General features: G+C 54.1%; 1 protein-coding gene across 3 annotated transcripts; it reads left to right on the top strand.

Moving 5' to 3' along the window:
• Positions 1-600: 600 nt before the first annotated feature.
• Positions 601-15,153, top strand: TULP1 (tubby like protein 1). 3 transcript variants are annotated; one of them, XM_025381651.1, is made up of 15 exons: positions 601-726; positions 842-893; positions 1,246-1,336; positions 1,694-1,852; positions 2,495-2,644; positions 3,578-3,679; positions 3,756-3,872; positions 4,194-4,297; positions 7,427-7,432; positions 7,533-7,703; positions 7,853-7,965; positions 9,552-9,663; positions 9,743-9,841; positions 12,869-13,040; positions 14,567-15,153. In XM_025381651.1, exons 1-15 carry the CDS (start codon positions 680-682, stop codon positions 14,698-14,700), a joined length of 1,629 nt encoding a protein of 542 aa, XP_025237436.1. In that variant the 5' UTR covers positions 601-679; the 3' UTR covers positions 14,701-15,153. The 3 variants fall into 3 exon arrangements, with proteins under 3 accessions (XP_025237436.1, XP_025237437.1, XP_025237438.1); XM_025381652.1 differs by lacking the exon at positions 1,694-1,852 and having other exon boundaries at positions 643-726; XM_025381653.1 differs by lacking the exons at positions 9,552-9,663; positions 9,743-9,841; positions 12,869-13,040; positions 14,567-15,153 and having other exon boundaries at positions 643-726; positions 7,536-7,703; positions 7,853-8,791.
• The last annotated feature ends 441 nt before the right edge of the window (positions 15,154-15,594 follow it).

The raw sequence follows: 15,594 nt of genomic DNA, 5'->3' as shown, positions 1-15,594 counted from the left end.
CCAATACAGACATACTCTTTTTTTTTTTTGAGATGGAGTCTTGCTCTTGTTAGCCAGGCTGGAGTGCAATGGCAATATCTCAGCTCACTGCAACATTTGCCTCCCAGGTTCAAGCGATTCTCCTGCCTCAACCTCCCCAGTAGCTGGGACTACAGGTGCCCACCACGATGCCCAGCTACTTTTTGAATTTTTAGTAGAAACAGGGTTTCACCGTGCTGGCCAGGGTGGCCTCGAACTCCTGACCTCAAATGATCCACCTGCCTCAGCCTCCCAGAGTGCAGAGATTACAGGTGCAAGCCACCGCACCTGGCCCTAGTTCTTATTTTTTGTGAGAAATAAAGATAAATACAAGATCCACTCTAATGTTTTCTTCCCACATCTCATTGACAAATGACTAATTGGCCCCTCTCACCCCAAGCTTCTGGGGGCTTCTGGGGGCAGGTGGAGTTGGTGGCCATCCTGCAGGCTGCTGGGCATCTGAGAAGAACTGGATTTGAGATTCTTCCCCCAGTGGCCTGGGCCTAGCAGGGGAGGGTCGTGGGCTGTAGCACCTCCCACAGCGCGGCCAGGCCTCCACTCCTTGAGCAGGGGGAGGGTGGTGAAGTTGAGCCGGGATTAGCAGGAGTCGGGAGGGAGGCTCCTAGACCTGCAGAGAAAGGGGTGCGATAGGCAAGGCACCATGCCTCTGCAGGATGAAACCCTCCGAGAGGTGTGGGCCTCTGACAGGTCTGGAAGGCTCCCATTTCGTGGTACCTGAACCCTGGGTGGCCTAGATGGAGGGGCTGGATGGGATTGGGAGGGAAGGGGAAGGGAGACAGGCTGATCCCTTTGCTACCCTCAGTGGGCATGAAGAAGAAAGCCTGAGCCCGGAGGCCCCGCGGCGCCCCAAGCAGGTATGCCACCCCACTCGGAAAGGAAGCAGAAAGATGTCCCCACTGTGCGTAAACCCACGCAGGGTAGGGGGTCTAGGGGTGGGACAGGTCCCCCTCAGCAGGTTCTGGGGATTTGTGGGGAGAAAGGGCTGTTTGGGGGCTTGGGGTTTCCAGGAGAGGAATTGGGACTTTGGAGCATTGGATATGGCCACGATGCATGGAAGGGGTCATCCTTCCTCACTCCAAGAAGGGGGCTGCAGTTCCCCCGGATAATCTGCAGTTATTTCTGGCGGCTCAAGGGATTAGAGGGGGATGGGCAGGCCTCAGCGCCCCCCTTTCTTTCCTCGCCCTCCTCTTGACCCCCGTTCCGCAGCGACCCGCCCCGGCACAGAGGCTAAGGAAGAAGAGGACAGAGGTTCCGGAATCCCCCTGCCCCACGGGATCCAAGCCCCGGAAGCCCGGAGGTGAGCGGGGTGCAGAGCCCTGGTGGACCCCCAGGGTGTGGGCTGCGGAAGGGAGGGGCCTGAGGGCCGGCGCGGGTGTTGCCGAGCCCTGGAACAGGGGGAGGGGGCGGGGAGTGATGAGGGGGTATTGGGATAGAAGGGGGTAGGAGTGGGGTAGAAGGGGGTGGGGGTGGAGGTAGAATAGAAGGGGGGGGGAGGCCGAATGGAAGCCTGGGAGAAGTGTTGAAAATGGAAACAGCCCAGGGGAGACCCCTAGGGTGAGGAGCCTGAGGGGAAGCGCCCAGGCTTGGGGGTAGGGGGTAGAGGCTCTGCCTCACGGAGCCCTGGATGGGACCCCGTCTGAACCCCTCATCTCAGCTGGGCGGAAGGGGAGGCCGCGGGAGGAGCCTTCCCCAGACCCAGCCCAGGCCCGGGCGCCGCAGACGGTCTACGCCAGGTTCCTCAGGGACCCCGAGGCCAAGAAGCGCGACCCCCGGGAAACCTTTCTCGTAGCCCGTGCCCCAGACGCAGAGGACGGTGAGAGAGGGCCCCAGGGACGCGGGTGAGGGGGCGGTGGAGCTAAGGAGAGAAGGGGCTGGCTGGACGGGAAGGACCCAGAGAAGCAGAAAACAATTGTAATCAAACAGCCCCCTCTTTTCTGGCTTTGTCTTTGAGCCAGGTATTGTGCTAAGCACCAACTACGAGAGGGTCATTCCTTTGTTCCCCTCCACCAGCACTGTACAGCTGGAGAAACTGAGTCATAGAGCCCTTAAGGGTTTTGCCTTAAACAACAGTTAGGAGCCAGAAGTAGCCCAGAAGGGTCTGACTCAAGGTCAGAAACAGACAAGGTCAGGGAGAAGCAGAGTGGATGCAGGGAGGAGGGGAAACAAGAGGCAAGGGGAGTGTGTAAGGAGAGGAGGGTCTCAGGGAGAGAGAGGGAGGGCATTTCCCCAGGACAGGAGTCCTCCAACCCCAGTCACTCCCCTGACTTGCAGACCCTGAAGGCTGCCAGTCACCCTCATTCTTCTGGGAAGGTGCCACGTCTCCAGTTCTTGTTTCAGAAGGGCAGGCTCCCCTCCTGGTGCCCATGCACCACTTCCTAGCAGTCTGGAGGGACTGGGCTCCCCAGATAAGGAGGGCCCCGCTCAAACTCCCATTATGAAGAGTTTCTACCTACAGAGGAGGAAGAGGAAGAGGAGGATGAGGATGACGAGGAAGAGGAGGCAGAGGAAAAGAAAGAGAAAATCCTTCTGCCTCCCAAGAAGCCTCTGAAAGAGAAGAGCTCCGCAGACCTGAAGGAGAGGAGGGCCAAGGCCCAGGGCCCAAGGGGTGGGTGCTGAGGGTGCTGAGAGCTCACGGGGAGGCAGAAGAGCTCTGTCCTTGGGGGGCTTGGTGTCTCACTGAGACACAGCGATCGAGGCCTCAAAAGGAATCCAGTACTGTGACTGGAGGGTTTTTCCTCTGATGGTTTCTCTCCCACATGGTCCTTAAGGACACAGACCAATATATGCCCCTACCCCTGGCCCCACTGCCCCTGCCCCTTGAGCTCTGTGAGACAGAGGAGGACAGAGGATTCTAGTTTTCTTTGTGATTTTTGTTTAGTTTTTGTTTTAACTCAATGGAAATTGTTATGATTTTTATAAAAGTATCAAAGTGATCACAGTAAAAAGAAATCAGTGAATCGATGCTGTGACGGTATCCTGGCCCTGGGCACCTTACCTGATAGGGACCAGCAGCCTGGCCTAGAGCTAGGACCTTGGGCCTCTGAGGCAGGGAGAGCACATTCTGTAGCGGTGACCAGAGAAGGTTTCCTGGAGGACACAGGACAAAAGGCAGGATTCAGAGGCTTGGTTAGAAGGCCTGGTGTTCATTCATTCGGGAACTGCTAGTTAAGCTCCTGGTCTTTGCCCAGAGCTTTTTTGGCCTCAGGGAAAGAAAAACCAAGATGAGCAGAAGTCACAAAAATTAGCCGGGCTAATTTTTGGGCCAAGTCCCAGCTACTTGGGCGGCTGAGGCACAAGAATCACTTGAACCCGGGAGGTGGAGGTTGCAGTGAGCTGAGATCCTGCCACTGCATTCCAGCCTGGGCAACAGCGAGACTGTCTCAAAAAAAGAAAGAAAGAAAAGAAAAAGACAGCAGGCTGTGGGCCCCTGTCAAGCTTTCAGCCTCCCTGGGGACTACAGGGAGGACAAGAGAGTTGGAAGGCAGCCTTCAGCCCCAGTAGACAGCTTATTTGCCTGACCCCCATCTTCCATCTCCAGGAGACCTGGGAAGCCCTAACCCCCCGCCGAAAGCTCTGCGTGTTAGGAATAAGGAAGCCCCAGCAGGGGAGGGGACCAAGATGAGAAAGACCAAGAAGAAAGGTGAGCCCAGCCCAGGGAGGAACAGGGAACTCTAGCTGCGCTGGGGGTTGTGACACTTTCACATCCACTCATGCAGGGTCTGGGGAGGCCGACAAGGACCCCTCAGGGAGCCCAGCCAGTGCGAGGAAGAGCCCAGCAGCCATGTTTCTGGTTGGGGAAGGCAGTCCTGACAAGAAAGCCCTGAAGAAGAAAGGTGGATGGCAAGGGCTTCTGGTGTGGTGACATCCTGAGGTGGTCCTGGGGGCGGGGAGCTGGAGGGTCCTTACATCATACGGGACCGTGCTAGGTAAGGAGTTTTCGAGGTCTAGAGTCAGACAATGTGCGGGGCATCTTGACCCCCGCATTGATAGCTGTGTGGACTCAAGCAGGTGTCTTAGCCTTTCTGAGCTCTAATAATAACATGGAGTCGACTCTCTTGTGGTTGTGGGGAGCATCCAAGTAAGACACGGGTGTTGGAAGCACTTTGCAAACCAGGGTGAGGAGTTCACAACCTTGTTTCCCCCTCCATGCCCAGGCACTCCCAAAGGCGGGAGGAAGGAGGAAGAAGAGGAAGAGGAGGCAGCTACGGTGACAAAGAACAGCAATCAAAAGGGCAAAGCCAAAGGAAAAGGCAAAAAGGTTGGGGCCCAGAGGGGCAGGGGGGCTGAGGTCCCTTCAGGGAGCAGAGGCAAGGGCCTGGACTTGGGATCCTAGAGGGTGGGGGCTTGGAGCCACTTGAGGTTAGATCCTTGGCTCCCCCTCTTGTGACAGGATATAAGGACAAAGGAAACCAGGTTTGTGCAAACAGAGGAGGCGTCTGTGGGGTCACCAAGCTAGGACTTGCCATGCAAGGGTCTTATGTCATCTGGGCTCTCTGAGGCCTCCCCTCTGGAGCGTAACCACCAGACAGCCAGAGATGCCCCCACGCCCCCTCCATGTTTTTTGTGCCAGGGAGGAGGAGCACGCAGGCAGAGAGGCAGATGAAGACTGACTGATAGTCAGCTGCACCGATTGTTAAAATGTTTCCACCCTACTGCCCTGAGCTCCCCAGGCACTTTCACCCACCTTACCCAGGACCTCCCAACCTCCCAGCAACTAAACACTCCAGCAACAAAAGGGTTAACACTGCCCATCAGGGGCCTCCTGGTTTCTCCTCCAGGCTTACCAGTAGGCATCTTCATGGCGAACAGGTTGTTAAATATTTTGAATATTGCCCCTGCTCCCAAACAGGACTCAGACACCAACACACAAAAGCTGGAGTAAGCAGGACAGGGAGGTCCAACTGAGAGAAAGTAACAAAAATCTTCAAGGAACAGGTGTCCCCCAGCTTTGTAGGTTTATTAGTTTGTGCAGGAGTGGTCAGGTCTGGGGGGACTGATTCACATTAACCAAGATCACCAGATGCTGATGTACAAACTGAAAGGCCAGTTTACTGTCTCCCGGGGGGAATGTAACTGCAGAAGAGCCTTCAGTACAGTAGGCTCTTGAAATTCGCAGCTGCTGAAGTGTTTGAATAAGTTCTGGCTTTCTCCACATCGTGTTCCAAACATAGTCTTTTGTTTCCCAAGTTTCTTCTGGGACAGCCTAGCCTAGAGAACAGGTGATCACTTGTCCCTGAGCTGAGGATTCACTGCTCCACATCAGCCTCCCTCAAACACACTGCAAACCTGTGCTCAACAAAAACAGCTATGGCCAGGAGGGTGGCTCACGCCTGCAATCCCAGCACTTTGGGAGGAGGAGGCAGACGGGTCACTTGAAGTCAGGAGTTCGAGACCAGCCTGGGCAACATTGTGAAATCCCATCTCTACTAAAAATACAAAAATTATCAGGGCATGGTGGTGCACACCACCTCCCAGCTACTTGGGAGGATGAGGCAGGAGAATCGCTTGAACCCAGGAGGTAGAGGTTTCAGTGAGCCGAGATTGCACCACTGCATTCCAGCCTGGGTGACAAGAGCGAGGCTCCGTCTCAAAAAAATAAAAAATAAATTAAAAAAAAAAACAGCCAACCACAGCACATCAGGGATTCTTCGTGGCTCCCAAATAGGATTGAACCCTCAAATACAGACACCCAGGCTGGCAGTCCATGCTTGCCCCTGTTGGGAAAGTTGGGCTTAGACTCTTGGCTCCCTTCCTCTGAGGGACAGAACATGAAGACAAAGGGCACCAAGTTTGTGAGAACAGAAGGGGCTGTTATGGGGTCACCAGGCCACCCTAGGGTTTTATGTCACCAAATTGTTCTTAGGAGTTTCTCAATGAGCAAAGTAAGCTTACATATTCATTCATGCATTAACTATGCATTGCTGTGTAACAAATCACCCCAAACTGAGTATCTTAAAAACAACATTTACTTTCTTATTCAATTTCTGAGAGCCAGAAATCTAGGAGTGGCTTAGCAGAGTAGTTCCGGCTCAGGGTCTCTGAGGAAGTTGCAGTCAAAATGTCAGCTGGTGCTTCGGTCACTCTGAAGGCTTCACTGGAAATGAAGGATCCACTTCTAAAATAGTTCCCTGTGGTGGGTGTTAGCTGGAGATCTCAGTTCCTTCCTACAGGGACCTCTCCTGGATTCTGCTTGAGTGTTCTTTTTTTATTATTTTTTAAATTTTATTTATTTTTTTGCTTCTTATGCTTCATAAGTGTTCTTATGCTTATCTATTTTTTGCTTCAGAGTGTTCTTATGACATGGCAGACAACTTCTCCCAAAGTCCAAGAGACAGAAAGCCATGTAGAAGTCACAATATCTATTATGACCTAACCTTGGAAGTGGCCCATGATCACTTCTGCCATATTCTACTGGTCACAGGGAGCAACCCTGGTATGCAGTGGGAGGAGACTACATAAAGTCACAAATACCAGGAGACAGGGATCATTGGGTGCCATCTTACGATAGTGAATATCATCTTGACTATGGTATTCATTATTTACTATATGCTAACAGTAAGAGTGGCAGCTAACACTTCCATAGTACTTAGAACATAGCAGTCCATTCTGTTAGCCCCACTTCACTGCTTGAGACAGTGTGCAAAGGAGGGAGGGAAGGTCTTTCTTTTTTTTTTTTTGAGACGGAGTCTCGCTCTGTGGTGCAGACTGGAGTGCAGTGGCCGGATCTCAGCTCACTGCAAGCTCCGCCTCCCGGGTTCAGGCCATTCTGCCTCAGCCTCCCGAGTAGCTGGGACTGCAGGCGCCCGCCACCGCGCCCGGCTAGTAGGAGGGAAGGTCTTTCTAAAGGCTCTGGACCTCATAGGAGACTGGACAGAACTCATGCCTCAGCCCCACCTCTTACTAGTTATGTGAACTTGGGCAAGTGACTTAACTTCTCTAAGCCTCAGCTTCTTCAGCTACACAATGGGGATGACTACCGCGGTGGGGTGATAAGAGGATGAAATGAGTAAATATTTGGAAAGTACTTGGAACCATGGCACCCTGATAGAATTTATGCAAGCATTTGTTAAATACAAAGGGAAGGCCTGTCCCAGGTATCCACCCCTACTATACCTACTTCTCAGATGAGAAAATTGAGTTACAGTGTGGTGAAACTTAACAGTTAAGACAGTTAGTGGTGAAACTAGGATTTGAACCTAGACAGTCTGGCTCCAAAGCGTGTGCTCCTAACCACAAGCTAAGCAGAATAAAAATAAATCACAGAGCTCCCCAGAGCCTCCTAACTTGGTGGTGCTGGGCTGCCAGGTAGCGTGAGGGGCAGTGGCGTCCCAGCCTCCAGGGATGCGGCCCCTGCTCCAGCCAGCCTCTCTGTTCTCTCCGCACACAGAAAGCGGTGAGTTGTCCTGCCGGGCTGCCCGTGTCTCAGCATTGGGACCTGCTGGGGGCGGGGGAGCTGGTGGTCTAGGGCTGATAGACCCTCTGCCCCCACCCAGAAGGAGGAGAGGGCCCCGTCTCCCCCCGTGGAGGTGGACGAACCCCGGGAGTTTGTGCTCCGGCCTGCCCCCCAGGGCCGCACGGTGCGCTGCCGGCTGACCCGGGACAAGAAGGGCATGGATCGAGGCATGTATCCCTCGTACTTCCTGCACCTGGACTCAGAGAAGAAGGTGGGTGGGGAGAGGCAGCAGAGGAGGGAGGGTGGAGGGGTCCGGGATGGGGGCCAGGGGACAAACGGGCCTGCTTTCTCCCCGCCGCTCACCTCTATCCCTTCCCACCTTCTCTTCCCATCCTCTCACCTGTCTCCCCTTTTCCCCAGGTGTTCCTCTTGGCTGGCAGGAAACGAAAACGGAGCAAGACAGCCAATTACCTCATCTCCAGCGACCCTACCAATCTGTCCCGAGCGGGGGAGAATTTCATCGGGAAGCTGAGGTGGGGCTGGGCTTCCTGGGGCGGAGGGGTGGGGGGTGCTTGGGTCAGCAAGAAGGCCATAGCCAGTCATCTCTGTCCTGCTGTGCCTGGCAGGGCACCCACCACACTGGGCACCCTGGAAACATCCCCTAGCCTCGGGCCTCTCACTTTGATGTACATAGATCGTTTGGGGAGCTTATTAAAATGTTTCAATGTGTGGGGTGGGCCCGGGAGTTACTTTTTTAATGAGCACCCAGGCGATGCCCACACTGCTGCCAGCACAGGGCTTCACTTGGAGCAGGGCATAAGTTCCACGAGGGCAGGCACTGTGCCTGTCTTGTTTAGGGCTCAGTTCCTAGCACTGAACACATATTAGCTCAACAAGTATTTACTGATCAAATGAATGAACATATATTCAGCACTATCCTGTGCTGTCTTCCCATACATCTCATCTCATCCTCACCAGGAATGTGAGCGCTGAAGGAAGGGGACGCCTGAGTCAGGCCTTATTTCTTAAATGTATGTATTTAGGCTGGGCGCAATGGCTCATGCCTGTATTCCCAGCATTTTGGGAGGACGAGGCAGGTGTATCACTTGAGGTCAGAAATCCGAGACCAGCCTGGCCAACATGGTGAAACCCCGTCACTACCAAAAATACAAAAATTAGCCGGGCATGGTGGCACACACCTGGAGTCCCAGCTACCTGGGAGGTTGAGGTGGGAGAATCTCTTGAACCCAAGAGGTGGAGGTTGCAGTGAGCTGAAATCATGCCACTGCACTTCAGCCTGGGCAACAGACCAAGACCCTGTCTCAAAAATAAATGAATAAATAAATGTATGTATTTAACAAAACTTTTATAAGGCCTAATTATGTGTCAGGTATAATTCTAAGTCACTTCCAAATGTTAACCCATTCAATCCTCTTACTGTCCAAATGAGGGAAATGCTGTTGCTCAGTCCATTTTGGGACGCTGGGGCTCAGAGAGTTTAAATACCTTGCCCAAGATCTCACAGCTAGTAATAGTAAGAGATGGGGTTGGGATTTTAACATTGCCTAGTCTCCTTGTAGATTCAGACTTTATTTATTTATTTATTTATTTATTTATTTATTTATTTATTTATTTTGGCGTGCGCTCTGTCGCCCACGCTGGAGTGCAATGATGTGATCATGGCCGTGGCTCACTGCAGCCTCGACCTCCCAGGCCCAAGTGATCCTCCCACCTTAGCCTCTTGAGTAGCTGGGACTACAGGCACATGCCACGGTGCCTAGATAATTTGGTGGGTGGGGGAGCGGGTATTTTTTGTAGAGATGGGGTTGCCTGCCATGTCGCCCAGGCTGGTTTCAAACTCCTGGACTCAAGCGATCCTCCCTCCTCTGACTCCCAAAGTGCTGAGATTACAAGCTTGAGCCACCATGCCCTGGGTTGGGCCAGCATTTAAAAAGACCTCTGCATAGGGGGAAGCATGGGGCAGGGAACATGAATTGCTCAGTTCTAAGAAACCCCCAACCTTATAGGAAGCTCTCTAAACTGCTTGGCTGTGTGGAAGGGGCCTGGGGCAGGGATGTAGGCCCCCCCAGCCCCGCCCCAAGCTCTACCCTGCTTGCAGGTCCAACCTCCTGGGGAATCGCTTCACGGTCTTTGACAACGGGCAGAACCCACAGCGTGGGTACAGCACTAACGTGGCAAGCCTTCGGCAGGAGCTGGCAGCTGTGATCTATGTGAGGACTCCACCTGTCCCCCATGCCAGGCTGCTCCCCTTACAAGGGCTGGCCTCACAGGCATCTGTTTCCTTCCCAGGAAACCAACGTGCTAGGCTTCCGTGGCCCCCGGCGCATGACCGTCATCATTCCTGGCATGAGTGCGGAGAACGAGAGGGTCCCCATCCGGCCCCGAAATGTGAGCCCCGCACCTCCATGGCCCCTGGCTCCCTATTTGAGAAACAGGGAGTCGGGGCTCAGCTTAGGAAATAGCCAACTCCCTGGGCACGTTCATCACCCTCCAACACAAACTCATTCTGATCACCTATGGAATGGATTTGGGCTTTTGTAATCGAATTCACTGAAAAACCACAATAGTCTTTTTGGTTGTTTGCGGAGTTTACTTCAAATTCATATATTACATCCATTCATATCTTCATTGACCACACATATTGAGTGCTAAGTATTATCCTAGGCACCTGGAAGACATCAGTGGACAAAACAAAGATCTGCCCCACCCCGCCGAAGCTGGCATTATATTGGGAGGAGAGTGACAGTAGACAATAATTGTGATAAATAAGTAAATTATGGAGCATACTGGAAGGTGGTAAGTGCTATGGGGAAAAACATCAGACCAGGTGCAGTGGCTCACACCTGTAACCCCAGCACTTTGGGAGGCCAAGGCGGGCGGATCACCTAAAGTCAGGAGTTTGAGACCAGCCTGGCCAACATGGCTAAACCCTATCTCTACTAAATATACAAAAATTAGCCGGGTGTAGTGGTGGGCACCTGTAATCTCACCTGTTTACTCAGGAGGCTGACGCAGGGAGTATTGCTTGAACCCGGGAGGCACAGGTTGCAGTGAGCCAAGATCGCGCCATTGCACTCCAGCCTTGGTGACAGAGCGAGACTCCGTCTCAAAAATTTAAAAAATGTTGCTGGGCACGGTGGCTCACGCTTGTGACCCCAGCATTTTGGGAGGCCAAGCCCGGCAGATCACAAGGTCAGGAGTTTGAGACCAGCCTGGCCAACATGGTAAAATCCCGTCTCTACTAAAAATACAAAAATTAACTGGGTGTAGTGACAGGCGCCTGTAATCCTAGCTACTCAAGAGGCTGAGGCAGGAGAATCGCTTGAACCCCACAGGCGGAGGTTGCAGTGAGCCAAGATCACGCCACTGCACTCCAGCCTGGGAAACAGAGCTAGACTCCATCTCAAAATAAGTAAATAAATAATAAAAAAATAAAAAATTTTAAAAGAAAAAAGTCAAACAGGGGAAGGGAGATGACAAGTATGTAAGTCTCAGTATTAAATATAGTTGTGAGAGCAGACCTCAATAAGAAGGTGAGGAAGTGAGCCTACGGATATCTGGGGGAAGAGCACCTGGGCAGAGGGAAGAGCCAGTGCAAGGGTCCTATGGCAGGAGGGGGGCCTGGTGGGCTGGAGGGAGAGGAGGTCAGAAAGGTGAGGGTAAGGGGTAGACAGGGCCTGTAAAACTGGTTTTTGCTCTGAGAGAAATGGGAAGCCACAGCAGGGTTTTGAGCAAAGGAGTGACATGACTTGTTTTTTTTGAGATGGAGTCTCGCTCTGTCACCCAGGCTGGAGTGCAATGGCGTGATCACAGCTAACTGCAACCTCTACCTCCCAGGTTCAAGAGATTCTCCTGCCTCAGCCTCCTGAGTAGCTGGGATTACACGTGCCCACCACACCTAGCTAATTTTTGTATTTTCAGTAGAGATGGGGTTTTGCCATGATGGCCAGGCTGGTCTTGAACTCCTGACCTCAAGTGACCCACCTGCCTCAGCCTCCCAAAGTGCTAGGATTACAGGCCTGAGCCACTGTGCCCGGCCTTTTTTTTTTTTTTTTTTGAGAATGGGTCTCACTCTGGGTCTCACTCCAGCCCAGGCTGGAGTACAGTGGTATGATCACTGCTCACTGCAGCCTTGACATCCTGGCTTCAAACAGTGCTGCTTCCTGCCTCAGCCTCTCATGTAGCTGAGACCTTAGGCACATGCCACCATATCTGGCTAGTTTTTTGTAGAGCTGGGGTCTCACTTTGTTGCCCAGGCTGGTCTCAAACTCCTCAAGTGATCCTCTTGTCTCAAAAGTGTTGGGATTATATGCGTGAGCCACCGTGCTTGGCATGACTTGTATTTTAAAAAGCAAAGGTTGTTTTGCGTGTGTATGTATGAGGCGTAGTTTAAGATGCAGAGATGTTCTGGAGAGATGTGTCAGTCCTGTGCTCTGCTCTTTAGCACTGCAGGTCCAGTGAGTCCAGGATTTCAGAGGCTCTGGGTGACTCGCATGCCCCATCCTCACAGGAGACTGATGTCATTTTACTCATTTACAATGAAAGATAATACCCCTGTCAGCTGATCACACATCCTTCCCTGCTGGAAAGTCACAGCCCAGGCTGATCTGCAGGGCACCAGCCATGGCAAGCTCAGTCTTGAGGGTTCACTCAGCCTGTGGGCCCCACAGTTGCCCCTCCCATGCCTGGAATAAACACACAAATCCCCCAGAGGCAGCATCTCCTGCCCTTGTTTGGGCCCCGTAAGAAATGCCTAGTGCTGTTTTGGGTCTCTCTTCTGCCAATTACAGTGCAGTGGGAGGAATGGTAAGAGCAAGGTGTCATGGTCTCAGTTGACAGCTGAGACATGTAAATCAGATGGGGGGTGAGGAAGGCTTCTTGGAGGAGGTGATCTTGAGTGGCTCGCTCTAATCCATGAACGTAAGCAGGCGACAAGGAAACTCAGGAAAGAAAGATCTTAAGGGCACATCATGCAGACCCTGCTCCTTCCTTTCAGAAACTCTCCTCCAAGTACACTTTCTCTTAACTGCAATTTACCTATCCATCTCCCCAGCTCAACTGTGTGCCCTTTGTAGGTCCGAGATTGGCTCATCCTGTCATTAGGTACCAGCGTGTGTCTGTCTCCTAAGACCGCTTGGGTATCAATGGCATGGAGCGCCTATGTGCCAGATACTCCTTGCCATTTTCCAGCCCTCCGCTTTGACATCCCAGAGACAAAGCCCCATTCTCACAGATGTGAACCCTGTCCACAAGGATGCCACAGATGCCAAACCTGTTCTCAGATGTCCTAATGGATGAAGATGTCCAGGCCACACCCCTGCGCACACAGGCCCAGGCCCCTTCTCTGGTCAGTCCTGAGCCATCTTAGTCACCTCTAACTGTCCTCTCCCTCTCTACCCCCCCGGGGCACCCCAGGCTAGTGACGGCCTGCTGGTGCGCTGGCAGAACAAGACACTGGAGAGCCTCATAGAACTGCACAACAAGCCACCTGTCTGGAACGATGACAGCGGCTCCTACACCCTCAACTTCCAAGGCCGGGTCACCCAGGCCTCAGTCAAGAACTTCCAGATTGTCCATGCTGATGATCGTGAGTACCTGAGGGCCCAGGTCTGGCTCTTCTCCACCACCCCCAGGACGCCGACCCTTATTCAAGCTCCCCTCACCCCCTCCCATACACACACCCCAACCGTTATCCCGAGAGCTGAGACATCCCACAAGGTCACTCTCTCCTCCATAGGCACTGACACTCCATAGGCACTGCTCTCAAGAGCCTCGATATTCTAAGCGGGTGTCTTGGGGCTCCTGATTCCAGGTTCCCATTCCAGCATTGGCCAGAGCAGTAGGTTAGATACTGGGACATTCTGCATAAGATTGTGTTGAAGGGAGGGTTGAGCTCCTAGAGTCTGAAAACCACTGACAGCCCGACTCCTCTTTGGTCAAAGAGGGTGCTGAGGCTCAGAGAGGGCAGCCCTTTGCCCAAAGTCTCTCAGCAACTTCTCCAGGAAGTGACACTGGCCCTCAAAATTTATTTCACAAAACTTACACGGTGCTTATTATGTGCCAGACACTGTTCTCGGGATTTTACAGATACTGAATCATCAAATCCCTTCAACATCCCTGTGAGGAGTGCCATTATTATCTCTATTTGGCAGGAAACTGAGGCACAGAGAGGTTAAGCAACTTGCCCATGGTCACATCACTAGCAGGAGGTAGAGCTGACAGTCAGGATCTCCAGTGGCCATGCTCTTAACTTCTTCAAGATGGTTGCCTTTTAGGGGCAGGGAATATTAAGCATTTTTGAGTGCCTACTCTGTGTCTTCTCTCGAGAGGTCAAAGGACTACCCTGGAAGGGTCAGGGAAACAAGGTGTCCCTCTTACAAGCCTTGGTTGGAAAGGCTTCCTTCCCACTAGGGTGAGGAAGTTTGGGGATGGCAGAGTATCTCCCATAGGCCTCTGGGTTCACAGGGTTGGACCAACATTGAGTGAGCCCCAACTCCATCCTAGAGATGTGCCCCCAGTGCCACCTGTCCTGTGGCCATGGGACTGCTCTCCAGATCATGTTTCTGGTGGAGCCTGGTCCACCTGAGTTTGGGGGTATTTTTAGCAACTTTCTGTCTCTATGTTGTGGGAGGTGCTGAGGTTGGGCTGGGAACCTGGATCAGAGAGGGGAGAAGTGCCCAGTGAGGCTGAGGAAGGGGACCAGCGGCTAGTCAAGGGGTGGAGCTGGAGTCTAAGGTGGGACTTCATGGCTGGGGATAGGAGGAAAGAATGTGGCCAGAAACAACAGAGAAGTTGGGAAGGAAGAATTCTGGGCTTGGATAAATTTGACAGGGTCCCATAGTTAATCAGGTGCGAGCTCTAGGCATGGCCTGTGGCAGCAGCAGACAAGGCAGGGTCCCTGCCCCCAGGAGATTACAGTGTGACTGCAAAGCCATGTGGTGCTGGTGTGGAGTGAAATAGGAAGAGGGGATGGGTGTTGAGTAACTGAGATGGTGGCTGAGGGTTGGATCCCCAAGGCAAGGGAGAGACTGCCCCCAAGGTTGAGGGCACTGTCTGCCACGATGGCAGTCCAAGGAGGTCTCGGGCCGCCCCCACCCCGTCTTGTGTCCATAGCCGACTATATCGTGCTGCAGTTCGGCCGCGTGGCGGAGGACGCCTTCACCCTAGACTACCGGTACCCGCTGTGCGCCCTGCAGGCCTTCGCCATCGCCCTCTCCAGTTTCGACGGGAAGCTGGCCTGCGAATGACCCCAGCAGCCCCTCAGCGCCCCCAGAGCCCGTCAGCGCCGGGGGAAGGATTCAGTGGAGGCTTGCAGGGTCTCTCCAGCAAAGCCCCCGCGAAAAACTGCTCCTGTGTCCGGGCTGACCCCTCACTGCCTCTCGGTGACCTCCGTCCGCTCCCCAGCCTGGCACAGGCCGACGCAGGAGGAGCCTGGACAGCGGGTAGGACGGAGATGAAGAACATCTGGAGTTGGAGCCGCACATCTGGTCTCGGAGCTCGCCTGCGCCGCTGTGCCCCCCTCCTCCCCGAGCCCCAGTCACTTCCTGTCCGGGAGCAGTAGTCAGTGTTGTTTTAACCTCCCCTCTCCCCGGGACCGCGCTAGGGCTCCGAGGAGCTGGGGCGTGCTAGGAGGAGGGGGTAGGTGATGGGGGACGAGGGCCAGGCACCCACATCCACAATAAAGCCGCGTCCTTGGCCAAGCGGAGCGGTGGTTCCTCAGCGCGTGCGGAGAACGAGGCGGCAGGAGGCGTCCGAGGCGCGGGCTAGAAGCCTCAACCCCCGCCCCACTCCCGCCCAGGCCCCGGGCGCTCCCGCATCCCCTCCCCGCGCCCGTCGCGGGTCCTACCGAAACTCGGCGGCCGCGCAGCGTCGAGACGCCCCCCGCGGGGGCCCGGGGAGCCAGGACGAAAGGGAGGGTCCCGGAGGTCGGGGAAGAGGGAGAAAGGGAGAAGAAATTCGAGAAACGAGCCACGCGGGGAGAACCAGACAAACCGGGTCCCGGCAGGGCGGGCGCAGCCGCCAGGGCGGAGCCGGGTCTGGGGCCCCGGGAGTGGGGGGCAGGCCCGCGAGCTGGAGGGGACGCTCCGCCTCGGCGGCTCGGCACTAGGGTGGACAGGCCGGGAGCCCCGGGGCCCGTGCGC

Source organism: Theropithecus gelada, chromosome 4, assembly GCF_003255815.1.
Source record: "Theropithecus gelada isolate Dixy chromosome 4, Tgel_1.0, whole genome shotgun sequence".
Classification (NCBI taxonomy): Eukaryota; Metazoa; Chordata; class Mammalia; order Primates; family Cercopithecidae; genus Theropithecus; species Theropithecus gelada.
This window is presented reverse-complemented; position numbering and strand designations above follow the sequence as displayed.